The sequence below is a fragment of the Notolepis coatsorum genome (assembly GCF_963971535.1).
Source record: "Notolepis coatsorum genome assembly, chromosome: 16".
NCBI classification, from domain to species: domain Eukaryota; kingdom Metazoa; phylum Chordata; class Actinopteri; order Aulopiformes; family Paralepididae; genus Notolepis; species Notolepis coatsorum.
The window spans coordinates 106,683,947-106,703,224 of NC_140180.1; the positions used below are offsets into that span (position 1 = coordinate 106,683,947).

At 45.8% G+C, this 19,278-nt stretch overlaps 1 protein-coding gene across 1 annotated transcript in view; it reads left to right on the forward strand.

Annotated features, from left to right (window-relative positions):
* atp8a1 (ATPase phospholipid transporting 8A1) overlaps window positions 1–7,155 on the forward strand; it is a gene marked incomplete at its 3' end in the record, with an annotated part of 287,871 nt that extends 280,716 nt beyond the window's left edge. Inside the window, exons 24-25 of the mRNA XM_084332147.1 lie at window positions 354–526; window positions 6,924–7,155. Of these exons, the coding sequence (XP_084188273.1) occupies window positions 354–526; window positions 6,924–7,155 (405 nt within the window). The remainder of the gene's footprint in view (window positions 1–353; window positions 527–6,923) is intronic.
* Between the last annotated feature and the right edge of the window lie 12,123 nt (window positions 7,156–19,278).

The window sequence follows — 19,278 nt, forward strand, 5'->3', positions numbered from 1 at the left end:
CACTCACCCATTCTCACACACACACACACACACACACACACACACACACACACACACACACACACACACAAACTCATACAGACCCCCATTCACTCACACATTCAGCCATTCACTCACACACACACACACACACACACACACATTCACACACATTCACTTCACCCATTCACTCACACATTCACACACACCGACTGCGGAGGCGACCATGCAAGGCGCCAACCTGCTCATCGGGGGTTAAGTGTGTTGCTCAAGGACACTTCGACACGCTGCCCGGGTGGAGCCAGACGGGGGGGTATTTCACGAGCTGGTCGGGCAGTAGAGGGGGTTGTTCTAACTGATCTGTTTCTGTGCAGGGAACGCGGGAGACGCTAAGCTACCACTGCGGCATGCTGGGAGACGTCCTCTACAAGGACAACGACTTCGCCCTCATCATCGACGGGAAGACTCTCCAACACGCCCTCACGTTCGGGGCGCGGCAGTACTTCCTGGACCTGGCCCTGTCCTGCAAGGCTGTCATCTGCTGCAGGTGAGACACAAACAAGGAGATGGCACTTTTATCCCTGTGCGTCCAGTACAGACACTAGTCTAATGTAGCTTAGCACAATGACTTGAAGCAGGGGGAAACTGTTAGCCTAGCTTCGTCAAAAGTGAATAAACACAGGCAGCTGGGTGGCGCAGCAGACATTGCGCTCGTCACCAATGCAAAAGACACCGGGTTCGAATCCGGCTGTCGCCGTTGCTTCCGGCTTGAGCCGGTCGTCATACTAACTCAATTGACAGAGTTAGCAGGTGGAAGTCGATGGGTGGTAATCTGGACGTTGTGGACAGCGACCCCTACAGGTCGGTTGGGGGACGCCTGCACAGCAGAGACAGGAAATGGCGGGGGTAGTGTGAGCCTCCCACACGTTACACCTCGCCAATGAGAGTCTGCTCTGGCAGGTGAAAAGACGTGACAGGCTGCCTCCTTGTGTACCGGAGGGGACACACGTGATGCAAGGCTTCTATCCTCCCTACAACCGGCCAGTGGGGGACATATGCGAGCAACGTTCAAGACAGGGGAGGGGAGAATTGGCACAACGAAATTGGGATGGGGGAAAAATTGAAAAATAGGAGAAAAAAAGTGGATAAAAAGAAAAGTGAATAAACACACCACCCCTCGACTCCAGAACGGTCTTATGTACATGTTTTATATTGTGTGTTTACCTTCTGTCTACCCCCCCCCCCCCCCAGCCCCACACTGTTAGACCGGCGTAGCCTCCCTTCTCCGGTCCATCAGATTCTGTTCTGTCTATTAATTACATGTATTTTATGTTATTACCGTATTGGCTCAAATATAAGACCAGTCGGATTCTAAAACAGACCCAGACAAACACTGTATTAGGGCCATTGTAGGTAAAAAAAAAAAGATTACATATATTTACAAGAAAGAACTCACAAATTTATGGGAATACAACTTGGATATTCTCTGAAATTTAAGTCATACATTTACAAGAAAGAACTCACAAATGTATGGGAATATAACTTGGATATTCTCTGAGATGAAAGTCATACATTTATGAGAAAAACACTCACATTCTCTGAGATTAAAGTCAGAATGTAGGGAAAGCTTGCCTGCCTGGGACTGACGTGGCAGACAGTGGAAGAGCAGGTGGAGCACGTTCTCACTGAACAACCAGGCTTTATTATGCAAAGTAATCTCACATTGGACGTGCAGCTGTCAGGTATCACCACATACTATCTGTTCCACTGGTGGTTAACCCTCTAGCGCCTACATAGATAAAGGTTCGCCTGGACTCAGTGGTATATTTCTGAGCTTATTCTTTGAGTCAGTATCAAGTGTTATACCTTCTATGATTCAGGGGAACCTGCCCTTCATTTCTGGTGCAGTGTAGAGTCTAGGGCTGTCTTATATACTTCGAAGCTTCGAAGCTTCGTTCGATGGGCATGGGATTCTAATATGAAAATAAAATTTGATTATTAAAAAAAATATATATATATATGAATTATTATTATTTTTTTTTTTTTGCTAAATCAACTCTGCCTCTCTTTGTTAATTACAACAAGCAATGCTGTTTGTTATTTAAGACGAGGTCGGACTTTTATAAAGCCTTACAATATTTCATGAAAGCAAAGTGTTTCGTTTGTCTAAGATTTTAAAAGGTTTAAATTTTACAGCACTGACAAAGTTGAACAAAGTGCTTTACAAGTCCCACAACATAAAATTTTTTTAATTATTAAAAAAAAATATATATATATATTATATATATTATTATTTTTATTTTATTTTTTATTTCGAAGCTTCGAATTAAAATAAAATCTCGGCCCGAAGCTTCGAATTCCAAAAAAGCAGACAATATTTTACATGATAAAAAAACCTTGTGTTTTGTTTATTACCTGCATAGTTTCCCAGGGCATGATTGTTTTCTCAACAGTTATATATGTTTTAAACCTCCAAGTTTGGTGCAAATACACCTTTACCTCAGTGAGTTACAGCCATTTATATGGATATTGTTCTGGGTGTTTTTTAGCAGACCGTGTGAAAATATATACATGTTGGCGTTGCCTTTACCTCTGAGAGTAAATATATCTTCCACTGGAAAACAGAGAACCTAATCTGTTGAGATAATGGAAGACTGCAGTTTTCAAACACATATTTTATTCATCACTGCAAACAAAAGTGCGACATAATAAATAAGTAGTAAAAAGTTAAAACACATTCCAAACGTACACTCTCCTCACTGCAAACACAACTGAAATAATAAACGAGTCATAAATCCAAAAATAAAAACTGAAAACACACTCCAAACGTGCTCTCTCTCTCCTCTTCCTCAAAGTGCAGGTGGGGGTAGGGCGTGCTCTCTCCTCCTCTTCCTCACAGTGCAGGTGGAGGTAGGGCATGCTCTCTCCTCTTCCTCACAGTGCAGGTGGGGGTACGGCATGCTCTCTCCTCTTCCTCACAGTGCAGGTGGAGGTAGGGCATGCTCTCTCCTCTTCCTCACAGTGCAGGTGGGGGTACGGCATGCTCTCTCCTCTTCCTCACAGTGCAGGTGGAGGTAGGGCATGCTCTCTCCTCTTCCTCACAGTGCAGGTGGAGGTAGGGCATGCTCTCTCCTCTTCCTCACAGTGCAGGTGGAGGTAGGGCATGCTCTCTCCTCTTCCTCAAAGTGCAGGTGGAGGTAGGGCATGCTCTCTCCTCTTCCTCACAGTGCAGGTGGAGGTAGGGCATGCTCTCTCCTCTTCCTCACAGTGCAGGTGGAGGTAGGGCATGCTCTCTCTCTCTCTGCTGCTGACAGAGCGGTGCACCCGAGTGTCTCCGCTGCCAGACCGCCGGTCTCCTGGCGTCGGTAACGGTCTGTCTCTCTGGTTCCTTTCCCAAATATACCCTGGTGTCGTGTGTCTCACGGTGTAAACTCCCCGCTTGTTCCTAGCTGAGCAAACACACATAATACACCTGATCCTCAGCAAACACATGTTATTTTAATGTGTCAGTTTCCCCCCATCAGCGCTCTGTCGCTACAGGTCGTGGTGATGGATGAGCTGCACCGGCCCAGTTTACTATAATGTATCCAATAAAGACTATAATGACGTCTCCATTATCCCCCTCTCATTCAAACCGCAGCCAAGTACTCATTATGGCCTCATCATATATCCCATAATATCACTATGTGTGCGCCTTTGACCTAGGTGTTCCATGGTTCCTATTACTATTACTTGTTATTTGTAAGAGAGGATTAAAGCCATATTTGCACTGGACTAGTATTATCCTCTTACTCATTTATATTAATTGTGGAGGCCATCTGTGATCTTAATCCTAGAATCTTGAATGTGTGGGGAAATAGATTCCTGGTAGGGCTGTACTGAAGAGTTATATATTATTTATTACATTAGGGCTGTACTGAAGAGTTATATATTATTTATTACATTAGGGCTGTACTGAAGAGTTATATATTATTTATTACATTAGGGCTGTACTGAAGAGTTATATATTATTTATTACATTAGGGCTGTACTGAAGAGTTATATATTATTTATTACATTAGGGCTGTACTGAAGAGTTATATATTATTTATTACATTAGGGCTGTACTGAAGAGTTATATATTATTTATTGCATTAGGGCTGTACTGAAGAGTTATATATTATTTATTACATTAGGGCTGTACTGAAGAGTTATATATTATTTATTACATTAGGGCTGTACTGAAGAGTTATATATTATTTATTGCATTAGGGCTGTACTGAAGAGTTATATATTATTACATTAGGGCTGTACTGAATAGTTATATATAATTTATTACATTAGGGCTGTACTGAAGAGTTATATATTATTTATTACATTAGGGCTGTACTGAAGAGTTATATATTATTTATTACATTAGGGCTGTACTGAATTGTTATATATCATTTATTACATTAGGGCTGTACTGAAGAGTTATATATTATTTATTACATTAGGGCTGTACTGAATAGTTATATATCATTTATTACATTAGGGCTGTACTGAATAGTTATATATCATTTATTACATTAGGGCTGTACTGAAGAGTTATATATTATTTATTACATTAGGGCTGTACTGAATAGTTATATATAATTTATTACATTAGGGCTGTACTGAAGAGTTATATATTATTTATTACATTAGGGCTGTACTGAAGAGTTATATATCATTTATTACATTAGGGCTGTACTGAAGAGTTATATATTATTTATTACATTAGGGCTGTACTGAAGAGTTATATATCATTTATTACATTAGGGCTGTACTGAAGAGTTATATATCATTTATTACATTAGGGCTGTACTGAAGAGTTATATATCATTTATTACATTAGGGCTGTACTGAAGAGTTATATATAATTTATTACATTAGGGCTGTACTGAATAGTTATATATTATTCATTACATTAGGGCTGTACTGAAGAGTTATATATTATTTATTACATTAGGGCTGTACTGAAGAGTTATATATTTATTACATTAGGGCTGTACTGAAGAGTTATATATCATTCATTACATTAGGGCTGTACTGAAGAGTTATATATTATTTATTACATTAGGGCTGTACTGAAGAGTTATATATTTATTACATTAGGGCTGTACTGAAGAGTTATATATCATTCATTACATTAGGGCTGTACTGAAGAGTTATATATTATTTATTACATTAGGGCTGTACTGAAGAGTTTGAAGCTTCATTCATAACGTTGACATTCGAGTTCTAAATCAACATTCGAATATATATATTTTTTAATATATTTATTATTATTAAAAAAATAATTTGTCTATTCATTCGGTTTAAAACAATGGGGTTTTTTTCTTCACAGTTGCAGATAAAGATTAGGCTAGACCAGTGTTTCTCAAAGTGGGGGGCGCGCCCCCCAGGGAGGGCGCAGAGGCATGACAGGGGGGGCCTTGAGATCAAAAAAAAAAAAAAAAAAAAATGTATTACAGAAAATTATCACTAAAGTGCTATCTGTTGCAGCTGCACTGTTCTCCATGAAAATACCATATTTGGATAAGTTTGACCATTTCTCAATATCTGAAAATCATTTAATAAAACACAGAAAAGGATCACCAAGTTACTCTCGATAAAAAAAAACTTTACAGACAACATTGAGACAAAGCTTCCTGACACATCTCCATCCAAACTCTTGGAAGAACTCATTGAAATCTCATCTGATACCACCTGGAGAGCTAGTTTCAGAGTGTGGTGCCAAGTATCTCATGATGCAGCAGTTACGGTGTTGATACCATTCAGCACCACATATCTGTGTGAAGCTGGCTTTTCATCCATGACAGCTCTGAAAACAAAATATAGGGCCAAGTTGAGCCTTGAGGATGACATGCGTGTTGCCTTGTCAAAGACTGACAGCAATAAAGACTGTTTGCTTATTTCCTATGTTCGCTTTGTAAATTCCCAGTCACTGAGTGAAGATCTGCTGTTTTGCAAATATGTCAAAAACAGAGCGACAGCTGATGAGCTCTTCAAAATTATTGACAGTTACCTGACAGAACATGGACTGAAATGGGAGAACTGTGTGGGCTTTTGCTCTGACGGTGCGCAGGCCATGGCAGGGAAAAGGAGGGGGCTACAGGCGCTCATCAAGGGGGTCTCGCCAAACGCGCAATGGACGCACTGTAAATTCACAGAGAGGCGCCAGCGTCAAGACAGCTTAGCCCTGAGCTGAATGAGGTTTTGACAGAAGTTATAAACGTGGTAAATTTCATCAAAACCCGACCCCTGAAAGCGCGCCTGTTCTCTGCGCTGTGTGAGGAGATGGGAGCTGACCATTCTGCAGTGCTGTTTCACAGCGAGGCAAGGTGGCTCTCGCGAGGGAAGGTGTTGTCAATTTGAAAGGTCACGATATTGGTGTTATTTCAATAAATTTAAACATGGCCCATTTCATGACTATTTTGTTGGGGCGAGGGGGGGGGGGCCCAAACTATTTTGGTCCGCCAAAGGGGGGCCTGACAGAAAAAGTTTGAGAAGCACTGGGCTACACTAATATTATAGTATTATACTATTATAGTATATGACTCGTCATAAAAGTTAAAATAAAACATTTATCATACATGATGTAGCCTATCTGCATCCGCTCGGCGCTCCATCAAGACGTCACCATCACTTTCGTACCAACCGTGCCCTTATTGGATTATTTATGTTGACGAAACTGATGAGTTATATTCATTAAAGAAAGTTGATTTAATTTGAAAAAAGACTAATTTAATCAGATTAATCACTTTATTCAAATTGAGGATTTTGTTTGAGGATATATAAAAAAATTATGATTACGTCATAAAATATGATGACAGACATTCGAACACTTCAATGGAAGCTTCGAATGTAAAGAAATATTACATTCGGTACAGCCCTAGTTCCTGGTAAAACTTGACGGTGAACCACGTCTGTCCGTCCCGCAGGGTGTCCCCTCTCCAGAAGTCGGAGGTGGTGGAGATGGTGAAGAAGCAGGTGAAGGTCATCACGCTGGCCATCGGCGACGGTGCCAACGACGTGGGCATGATCCAGACGGCGCACGTGGGCGTCGGCATCTCGGGCAACGAGGGTCTGCAGGCCGCCAACTCCTCCGACTACTCCATCGCCCAGGTGACCAGACTCACTGTATCATATAATACTACATCATCACCCAGGTGACCAGACTCACTGTATCACTGTATCATATAATACTCCATCATGAATGAATGAATGAATGAAAACTTTATTTAACAGATTGCAGAATGGGTACAATACAGTACGGCTCAATACATACAATTGTTAAGGGGATGCAGACCTGAGAAAGACGTTTGTCTTGTTTCCATCAGGGTCCCCCATTTTCAATTCATATAGACATTTATGACATACACAACATACATGACATTTATGGCATAGGGACATATAGGTATTTAGTACTGATACATTTGTGACATAGGCGGTATTCAAATATACAGTACTGTTACCCCTAGATCCTGACAGAGTATATACATATGATGGGGAGGGGACTGTACATTAGGAGGGGGTGGGTGGGTGGGAGGGAAATATACATACGGCGGGGAGGGAATATATACATGCGGTGGGGAGGAGACTGTCTATTAGGAGGTGGTGGGGGTTTTGGGCATCACTCTGGTGACTCACTGTATCATATAATACTACATCATCACCCAGGTGACCAGACTCACTGTATCACTGTATCATATAATACTCCATCATCACTCTGGTGACTCACTGTATCATATAATACTCCATCATCACCCAGGTGACCAGACTCACTGTATCATATAATACTCCATCATCACTCTGGTGACTCACTGTATCATATAATACTACATCATCGCCCAGGTGACCAGACTCACTGTATCATATAATGCTACATCATCGCCCAGGTGACCAGACTCACTGTATCATATAATACTCCATCATCACCCAGGTGACCAGACTCACTGTATCATATAATACTCCATCATCACCCAGGTGACCAGACTCACTGTATCATATAATACTACATCATCGCCCAGGTGACCAGACTCACTGTATCATATAATACTACATCATCACCCAGGTGACAAGACTCACTGTATCATATAATACTACATCGCCCACTCACTTCATCTATAGTCACCCTCCTGCTCTGAATATGCATTGGGCAAAAATGGGGTTAGTTTTGCATAACACGCCTGACGATTGCATACCCAAAGTAATTTGTGATTTATTGTACTTTATACTTATAGCACATGTATGAGTCTGGTCTCCTTTGAAAGGAAACGTTCTGATCTTTCTTCCACAACAAAGAAGAATCACTCTGAGTGCTAATGAAATATAGTAACGGAGGTTTGAACACACTGAAGTAAAAGTTTTGTGGACTCACATTTCTGTTTACTTGTTGCCAGATGCCCGTTTTTAAGTTCCAGCTGAGAGGTAGGAGCTGGAAAATATAACGGTTCCATAGCCTGAAGTCTTATCTAGTACAGGTCCAAAGTTTATAACAATCCCACAGAGAATTTGTGTTTTACAAAGGTTTTTGTAATGTGTGTACCGGCGTTAATTCGGCATGATTATCCAAAATGGACGTCCGCTTCCATTGATTCCGAGGCTCTAGTCAAAACAAAGGACTTCCCCGGCTCCTTCTTCTACCCCTTTCTCGTTGCAATAAGCCCTCCCATGTGACAGCGTTGGCTCCAGAATTTCATTGGTTACAAAGGTTGTCAATTATTTTCGCCATCAGCCATGACGTGGTCACTCGTCCGAGCGGCTTGTCAAATGACGCTCGTCGGATGTTTTGTCTTGTAACTCGAGACTGGAATCACGCAATAGTTCAAGTAGGGTGATGATCGAAAGGCGGCAAATTCGACTTCCCAACAATGTATTGGTTGATCGGCAAAAATACATACCGTATTAGGACTGGGTGACCATGTTCATATCATGATCTTCCTTTCGATGGTGGAACGGTGTTTTACGGTATTCAGTTTTCCAGTACAAATTGCGACGTGACACATTTCTCATGTCTTTGTCTCGTTGTGTCTTTTATCATGGTGTCATTTCATTCAAAATGGTCTATTTTCCTTTACTTTTATAAATACCGCTGTAAAGAATAATTATTCTTTTGCATTAACTATAACGTATACTGCACAGTACTGACTAGTAAAGATCCATACTTTGGAACAAGGATCCATGGCAGTGAAGATATTCTATACCTCCCAGCCCTATGTAAACACATCTCCACACCCATCTAACCAGTATCCCTGAAACTCCTTGTGGACATGCAACACCTTTTTACAAAGCAGAATGGTGTCGCAACAAAAGGCACAGCAGTTCTTATGTCTTATATACATTCTGCAGAGAGCCACCCCACCATGTCCTGTAGATACAGAGAGCCACCCCACCATGTCCTGTAGATACAGAGAGCCACCCCACCATGTCCTGTAGATACAGAGAGCCACCCCACCATGTCCTGTAGATACAGAGAGCCACCCCACCATGTCCTGTAGATACAGAGAGCCACCCCAACCCCACCATGTCCTGTAGATACAGAGAGCCACCCCACCATGTCCTGTAGATACAGAGAGCCACCCCACCATGTCCTGTAGATACAGAGAGCCACCCCACCATGTCCTGTAGATACAGAGAGCCACCATGCAGCATGTCCTGTAGATACAGAGAGCCACCATGCAGCATGTCCTGTAGATACAGAGAGCCACCATGCAGCATGTCCTGTAGATACAGAGAGCCACCCCACCATGTCCTGTAGATACAGAGAGCCACCCCACCATGTCCTGTAGATACAGAGAGCCACCATGCAGCATGTCCTGTAGATACAGAGAGACACCATGTCCTGTAGATACAGAGAGACACCATGTCCTGTAGATACAGAGAGCCACCATGCAGCATGTCCTGTAGATACAGCCTGCAGCGCGCCACACCAATACAATACACACAGCCTCAGACGGGGAGAAGAAGAGTAAACATGCAGCCTCAGGGAACGAGAGTAGAGAGTAAGAGAAGCCAGTGGTTGAGTAAAACACAGTACCTTCTGTGTTTCAGTGTCCGATTTCTCTCATGGAGACACAGAGTCTTAAGAGCCCTGTCCGCCCGTCCGCAGGACGTCCAGGAGAGAAGGTTTCAGGAACACGCCGAGCCTCTGTAATCTATTTAGTTTGTATGTTTCAGGAAGTGCTGTGTTCATTCATAGTTAAAGACAGTAGAGGTTGACTACTTTATTATCTAAAGATGGTAAGTTAGAGTGTTGTGTTCATTCATAGTTAAAGACAGTAGAGGTTGAGTACTTTATTATCTAAAGATGGTAAGTTAGAGTGTTGTGTTCATTCATAGTTAAAGACAGTAGAGGTTGAGTACTTTATTATCTAAAGATGGTAAGTTAGAGTGTTGTGTTCATTCATAGTTAAAGACAGTAGAGGGTGAGTACTTTATTATCTAAAGATGGTAAGTTAGAGTGTTGTGTTCATTCATAGTTAAAGACAGTAGAGGTTGAGTACTTTATTATCTAAAGATGGTAAGTTAGAGTGTTGTGTTCATTCATAGTTAAAGACAGTAGAGGGTGAGTACTTTATTATCTAAAGATGGTAAGTTAGAGTGTTGTGTTCATTCATAGTTAAAGACAGTAGAGGTTGAGTACTTTATTATCTAAAGATGGTAAGTTAGAGTGTTGTGTTCATTCATAGTTAAAGACAGTAGAGGGTGAGTACTTTATTATCTAAAGATGGTAAGTTAGAGTGTTGTGTTCATTCATAGTTAAAGACAGTAGAGGTTGAGTACTTTATTATCTAAAGATGGTAAGTTAGAGTGTTGTGTTCATTCATAGTTAAAGACAGTAGAGGTTGAGTACTTTATTATCTAAAGATGGTAAGTTAGAGTGTTGTGTTCATTCATAGTTAAAGACAGTAGAGGTTGAGTACTTTATTATCTAAAGATGGTAAGTTAGAGTCTTGTGTTCATTCATAGTTAAAGACAGTAGAGGTTGAGTACTTTATTATCTAAAGATGGTAAGTTAGAGTGTTGTGTTCATTCATAGTTAAAGACAGTAGAGGTTGAGTACTTTATTATCTAAAGATGGTAAGTTAGAGTGTTGTGTTCATTCATAGTTAAAGAGTAAAGTATTTTCTGTTGATATATATTACATTCACTGTAACTGAGGGGTACAATTCCCTGACTGTATGGTTAGATATGATACTTACTACCACTACCTCTTGTACTTTAGACTCTGGCCACCCAGTACTAGGTATAAATAATTATGATAAACACTCCCACCTGATGAAACGGATCCAACACAAATGTACCAAGTCGAAAGTCTGCGTTTAATAATAATACATAGCAAAAGGTATGTACAACGATCACTTAATTACATTTATGATTTGAAATAGTATGCACTTTTATGGCAAATGAGTATTCGTAGGTAGATCAATATCGAATGTCCAATCTCTGATTGCGCAGGAAGCAAATATACAACCTGGAATATTTAGGGAACAATAGCAATGATACTTGAATGATTATATAGCTGGATACACTAGGGGAAGGTTCCGACTGCTTGTAGGACAGCTGGAGGGGGGGGGGGGGTAGAGTCTGGCTGTATCCCGTCTGGCCGAGGGTATCCTGGGAGAGCCCACAGTCGTGCGACCCGGTGCCCAGCGATCCTCGATCCACAGATGAAAGCAGTTGGACTCTCTGTGGCCGGCGTCCTCCGGTCCACGATGGAGAGACGTGAGGCGACCTCGTCGTGTAGAGCGTCTTCTCACCTGTCGTCCTCTCCGGGGGGGGTATTTCCAACACACCGCAGTGTTGGCCTTTATCCATAGAATAATCAAAGTACTCAAAGCATAATCCAAGCCGGGGAAGGCTCGCCGTCGTCGGTAGAATAATCCAATATACAGGTCCACTCGCTCTTTGGCCTGGAGCTCCTCGGGTGCAGCTTCACGTGGGGTCAACCACCCTGGATAAGCGTCCAGCTGATGCCCGAAACGATGGGGGTGCTGATTACTATAGAACTCTTACCGCACGAGGCACTACATATGAATAGACTATTATTAGCTTAATAGAATACGTCCAACTCGACGATATAGTGCCAAATATGACTATTCAAATATTAATATACACGATGTCTCAATGCCGATACTGGGCCGAATTGGCCTTACTGCCCACACGTGGTTCGCGGGGAGGCTTTTGCGTCTGTCACTCTGTTGGAGGGTAAGGAACTGGACTAAAAAGAAAGCTCTACTTTAATAGCGCAGTATATATACGCACTATGAACAAATAGTACCATTAGTGGTGCGGTAGACATATTCCTACGCGGAACTAGGACTTGTCCATACATGTTGAGCGGTACGATTGAACCTGGTCTGAGGGGTATGGCGACCTGGCACCAAGGTCTCGTCCAATGGTAGAATGGAGACTATTATGGGATGTTCAGTAGACTAGAAGGGATATTCAATGCATATTGTACAAGGAATATACAAGGGATATCAGGGGATATACAAATACAATTAAATATATATATATAAATAAATATATATATTCGGTTTAATCTGATCCTTCAGAACAGCCGCCCCCTAATTGGTCCCAACCCAATTAGTTAAGCAGAGACAGATTAACCGCACTGTCTACCACTCAAGGGTTCGCTGTAAGGGTCAGTCAACTCACAAAGTCATAGGGTCATGGTCATCATCGATTGTGTCTGGGAGTCGGGGCAGTTCTATGAGTCTCGCCACAGGACGGGTGTAAATGCGCCCCTGGACGAGTACTTCAGCTGCTCGGACCTTGCCATCGGCACCGGTGATCACTTTGCTTACGCGGCCAGCCGGCCACATAGCTCTGGGTAGTGACTGGTCAATAATCATGACGACTGTTCCTTCCGTCAAATTGTCTCTCTCTTTTACCCACTTCTGGCGGGTCTGTAGAGACGGTAGGTAGTGCAGTAGGAAACTGCTCCAAAACTTGTCGGCTAATACTTGGCTGTACCTCCACATTCGTCGGCCGTTCGCTTCTTCAGGCCGGTACATTGTCTGGGGTAACGCGGGATCTAGCCGCCCCATCAGGAGGGTGTTGGGGGTGACTGGGTCGACATCTGCTACATCACTGGAGACGTAACCGAGGGGCTTGGAGTTCAATACTCCCTCAATCTCCGTGAGGACTGTCATTAGGACTTCTTCCGCCACAGTCTGGGCCCCAAGTACTGCGTACAGGGCTGTCTTTATAGAACGTACTTCTCGTTCCCAAGTTCCACCGAAGTGGGGTGCGTTTGGGGGGTTGAATTGGAAGTCAATCTGGGCTGGAGCGAGGTGGGTCTTAAGTTCTGGGCCCATAGCTTGGAAGCTCTCCCTCAGCTCTCTTTCTCCGCCTTTGAAGTTTGTCCCGTGATCGGACAATAATGTAGACGGTTTTCCTTTCCGTGATGTGAATCTTCGGAAGGCCATGAGGAATGAGTCTGCGCTCATGGTCGGAAGGAGCTCGATATGTATCGCTCTGGTGGTCATGCATTTGAATACAATACCCCACCGCTTCTCGGTGCCTCTTCCTTTCTTTATGTGCAGCGGGCCAAAACAGTCCATGCCTGTTGAGTGGAATGGCTTGTCGCCGAGTCGGAGGCGACATGGAGGTAGGTCAGCCATCCGTGGTATGCTGGGCTGCGCGCGCCACTTTCGGCAGTCTAGACAGGTTCGCTGGAAGCGTCGCACCGCCTCTCTTCCTTGAAGTATCCAGTAACGACGTCTGATTTCCGCGAAGACTCTCTCTGCTCCTGCGTGGTGTACATCCTCGTCGTATTTCTTTATAATCAGCTCTGTGACCTTGTGTCGGCTGTTCAATACGATCGGGTACTTAATGTCATCCGGTAAATTGGGGGCTCTCCGCAGGCGACCACCCACTCTGATGAGGGTATGTGTGTCACTCTCGGGGGCCAGATGAATCAATCTGCTGTCTGATGGGACGGGCTTTCCTCCCTGTAGACAGTCTAGTTCATCGGGGAACGAGTCTCTCTGGGCTCGTTGCAGTAGAAGCAGTTCTGCTTCCTCGTAGTCAGCTGCTGACATATCAGCGGGGGACTTAATCTCTGGGTGGTGCCGCAGGAATGTCCGTTGCTGCGCACTCTCTATGGTAATGCAATCGTCTATGTTGGGGTCTGCGGAGACAACAGTGCTCAATCCACAGAACATGGGTTTCTTATTCTCAGCCTCCTCGTCACTTGCTTCCCTCGGGGTGGGCGTGGGCCAATCTCCTTCCGGGAGCTTGAGGAATGCTGGTCCGTCACTGTAGATGTTATGACGGGTTAAGTCATCTAGGGACATTCCCCGGGTGATGACGTCAGCTGGGTTGTGTTTTGTATCAACATAGCGCCAGTTTGCTTCTCCGGTTAACTCTCCGGTTAACTCTTGAATCTCAGTGACTCTGACTCCCACGAAGACTTTGTATTTGCATGAATCCGATTTGATCCAGGCGAGTACTGTCGTGGAATCTGACCACAGGATTGTTCTATGCACCGGAATGGTGAGCTCACGTTGGATGAGCGTGGCTAGATGCGCTCCTGCGAGGGCTGCGCAGAGCTTTAGACGTGGGATAGACTGTTGCTTGCGTGGGGCTATTCTCGAGCGGGCGAGGATGAATGCTGTGTAGATCTCTCCCCCCTCTTCTTGGGCCCGCAAGTAGGCTACTGATCCGTAGGCGACCTCGGAGGCGTCACTGAAGACGTGTAGATCCATTTTACATGTCTCTGGCCTCACCGTGGGTGGGAAGTAGCTTCGGCGTATATTAACGCCTGGGAGTGAGTGGAGTTCCATCTCCCACTCTCTCCAGGTGGATGCAAGGTGTGCGGGAATGGGGTCGTCCCAGCCCTGGTCCTTGTCCCACAATGCTCGTACAATCATCTTTGCCCTGGTGGTGTACGGTAGTATACATCCTAACGGGTCATATTGTCGGGCGAGTGTTCTGTACACACTCCGTCTGGTGGTCGGTATTGCCGTCGACCTTCCCTGCTCCGTGGTCAGGGGTTTGTGTCTATAGTGGAGCGAATCTGTTTTGAAGCGCCACACTAGTCCTAGTGTCATCTCTTGGGCTTCTCCTGGGATTGTGGCCATCCAGGTCTCGCTGCTCGCTGCCTTGTCCTCGGAGGAGAGGCTGCGCAGTACGTGCGGATCGCTGCTGGCCCACTGCCTGAGATCAAAGCCGCCTTTGATCAGAGAGGCGCGGAGTTTAAGTAGGAGAGCCTCGGCTTCTTCCTGGGTCGAAACGCTTTGTAGACAGTTATCTACGTAGAAGCTGTTCTTCACACTGTGTCGGACCTCTTCGTCCGCTGCTGGGTCCTCTGCGACATGTCTCTGTAGTGCAAATGTAGCACAGCATGGGCTGCATGTAGTTCCGAAAGGGAGGACTTCCCATTGGTAGATGGCTGGGTGCTCATCTCCTGGCCTCTCTCTCCATAGGAACCGCAACAGGGGCTTGTCCTCCTCTACTAATCTCACCTGCAGGAACATCCCTTTGATATCCCCGCTGATAGCCACCTTGTCCTGGCGGAAGCGGAGTAGTACGCCTAGTAGGGAGGGGCCGAGTGTAGGACCGGGCAATAGCTCTTTATTCAGATTGTGGGATCCGATCTGGTAGCTGCAGTTAAACACGATGCGGTCTTTGCCGTTGTGATGAACCTTGTGGTGGGGCACGTACCACGATTCAGTCGTCTGGTCGGCCTCTTTAATGTCAATCTTTGTGACGTGTCCCGCTGTGATGAGCTTCTCAATCTCAGCGCGGTATACACTTTCTTGGGCGGGGTCCTTGGCTAAGCGCCGCTCTGTGTTTAGTAGGTACCGCTCTGTGGCGTCTTTCTTTGCGTGAAAGGTAGGCATCCCTTCCCGCCGCAGGAGTGGCGTGGCGTATCTCAACACGCCGCTGACTGGGACTCTCTTTGTTCCCGTCTCGAGGAGGTTAATGGCGTAGATGTCGTCTTTAGAGCGAATGTCTTTCTTTTCGTTCTTAAAGGGCATTTGTTCTAAGGTCCATAGCCTCTCTACATGCTGCAGGAGTGCGGTGTCTCCCTCTGTGACTCGGGAGTGGAGACAGCTAGTGGCTGTGGTTCGGTTGAGAGATTTGGCGAGTGGGCCTTGGAGAGTCCATCCTAGGCGGGTCTCGACTGCTGCAGGACAGCCTCTGGGTCCGGTATGAACCCGGTCTATCGGGACAATGAGGTCTGCATGGTCGGAGCCTATCAACAGTGTCGGGGTAGCACCGTCTATGAGTGGGATCGGTAGCTTGCGTAGATGTACATATTTCTCCATCAGCTTGGCTACGGGGTATGTGTACCGCGAGAGTCCTATTTCTTGGCTGGTGAAAGCGTCTGTAATCCTGTACCGTCGCTCGGGCTGGCCGCTTGCTGCGATAGAGAATGAGACATTCTCGCCCTTTATCGTTTTCAAATCTCTTCTTATTGTCCGAATTGTCATTTGGTTTTCGCTCCCCCGCAGCCCTAGCTGGGCCGCAGCGGACGCGAGCAGAAGGGTCTTCTCTGACCCGTCATCAAGGACGGCGTAAGTGTCCATGACTTTATTCTGGTAGCTCAATGTCACACGGACTACCTTTAAGAGCACTCTGGCTCCGCTGCTGCTGGCGGGGTCGATGTACATGACGCTTGCTTTGCTGCTTGATGGTGCGGGTGGAGGCCGCCGTCTGTTACTGTCGTGGAGTATGTCCAGATGGGCTCCATCGCACCGACTGCACTTTTTCTTTAAGCGGCATTCGGCTGCCATGTGTGATCGCGCACAGCGAAAACAGCGTCTGTTGGACTTTATCCATTGACTCGCTTCCTCCGCATTCATCTTGGGGAATGAGTCACATTGTGACAGCCAGTGTTCTTTCTCACAGTAGGGGCACACTATCTTCCACTTCTCCTTTCTTGAGGGGGTACTGTGGCTCCTACTGCTTGGCACTGACTCCGATTGGTGCATGACAGTCACCGATCTTCTTCCATCATTTAGTCTCCTGGTTCCTTCTCTGGAGCCAGGGGTGCTCCGTCTGAATGTATCTAGCCGTAAGCTGCTGACTTCTCTCGCCAGGAAGTCGGCTAGATCGAGGAGGTTCGGTTCGGGGCCATTAGGGTCTCGGTGGTCTCTCTGCCGCCTAAAGCGCTCCTGTCGGGCGGGCGGTAGCTTCTCCAAGATCCTCTCTACATTTGAGTTGGCGTATAGTTCATGCCTACCCTTTTCCCTCTGCGCTCCCAGCATCCCTACCAGGGACTGCACTCTGATGGACAGGTCGTCCAGTGCTCGATTGTCTATTGCTGGGGGTAGGCGGTCGATGTGCCTGATCTCCTGGATCACGTAATCCCATATACGTCCATATCTCTGGTCCAACGCTACCAGCGCTGCGGTGTATGGGGTCGTGGAAGTGGCGTAGGCGAGCGCTATGTTGTGCGCGCGGGGTACCTTTAAATGCTTCAGTAGTATCGCGTATTTATGGCGTTCATCAATGACATCCACCAACATTGTCTCCAGACACATGCGGAGCTCCGTATACTGGGCCCGGTTCTCCTGGGTGAAGTCTGGTACCATAGGTGTGCCAATGTATGACGCGGATTGTTGATACATCGGCGGGCGTTGGGGGAGAGGCCTCCTAGGCGAGTCTCCTCCTGCTCCTTGGCGTGGGCTGGTACCGGCTGTGTACCATGGCCCGCTGGTCCAGGTGCTGTTCCTCGGTGCGGGTCGTGCGTCGTGCTCACCCGTGAATAGCGTCGGGGGTCTGTAGCGCAGCTCCGCGGGGGTATAGCCTGGGCTGTACTGGACCTCCTGGTCCGGTAGAGTACTGTGCTGTCGTCGGGCGTGGTTCTCCTCCTCTTCCTCTTCGTCTTCCGTTAGGTCATCCAGTGCTTGTAGTCTCTGATTTAGCCTCTCCGCAGTGTATGCTGCTCCTTCCCGGTGGCTGGGTCTCGCTTGGACCGGTTGGGGAAGGGGGTCTGCGGGGGGTATAAACCTCGTCTGTTGGTCAAGTTCAGGGTCGCTTACTCGGCTAGGGGATGCCGCCCTGGAGTGATGTCTAGACGAGTTCCTGGAGCCTCTGGTGGAGGGAGGGGGTGTTGTCCTTCTGATCAGCTGTTCTATTAGTTGCGCTTGTGCTCTGTCGCGCTCGGCTTCGCGCTTGGTGAGATCCGATTCTCTCTGGGCACCGGTGGCGGCGCGCTGGGCGTCGGCCCGGTCTCTTGCCATATTCTCTTCCATCTGAATGCGTCTTATTTCCAGGCGTATGTGCTCTTCTTCGCTCCGTTGCTGTATCTGCAATCGATCGCGTTCACCCTGGAGTCTATCGCGTTCAGTAGAGGCTTTCAGGCTGACGAGGAATGCCTGCTGTAGTGTCCTCTCTGCCTCGCTGGGAGAAGACGGTTGTATAGGGGAGCCGTCCCTTGGGGTACTCCGTGCGGAGTCTTGGAGCTCTATCTCCACGGTGCTCTCCTCATCTTCTTCCGTGCCGAGTTCTCTCTCGGTAGTGTTGTCTTCCTCCCGGGACTCGTCGGGGACTACTTCTTCGGTATTGGCGGGGTGTAAAGTCATGTCTGGTTCCCCCTGGTCCCCACCGTGAGCTGGGTCAGTTACGTTAGAACCCATAGGGGCCTCTATGGTCGGGGTAGCCTGGTCGTTAGGGTTAGACATAATTTTACTTTCTAGTTTTACCGCGTTTACTGTTGGTGGAAGACTAGGTTGTTGACTGACAGCGTAAGCCTCTAGGTACTGAGGGAACTGTCGTTTGCGCCGCGGGCGTTGTTGGTTAGGAGGATCGTTTCGTGGAGTGTTCATCATAGACCATTTTAATATTAATAACACTATATTAATATTACACTGATTACCCTCCGGCTCGAAGGACCAATTGTAACTGAGGGGTACAATTCCCTGACTGTATGGTTAGATATGATACTTACTACCACTACCTCTTGTACTTTAGACTCTGGCCACCCAGTACTAGGTATAAATAATTATGATAAACACTCCCACCTGATGAAACGGATCCAACACAAATGTACCAAGTCGAAAGTCTGCGTTTAATAATAATACATAGCAAAAGGTATGTACAACGATCACTTAATTACATTTATGATTTGAAATAGTATGCACTTTTATGGCAAATGAGTATTCGTAGGTAGATCAATATCGAATGTCCAATCTCTGATTGCGCAGGAAGCAAATATACAACCTGGAATATTTAGGGAACAATAGCAATGATACTTGAATGATTATATAGCTGGATACACTAGGGGAAGGTTCCGACTGCTTGTAGGACAGCTGGAGGGGGGGGGGTAGAGTCTGG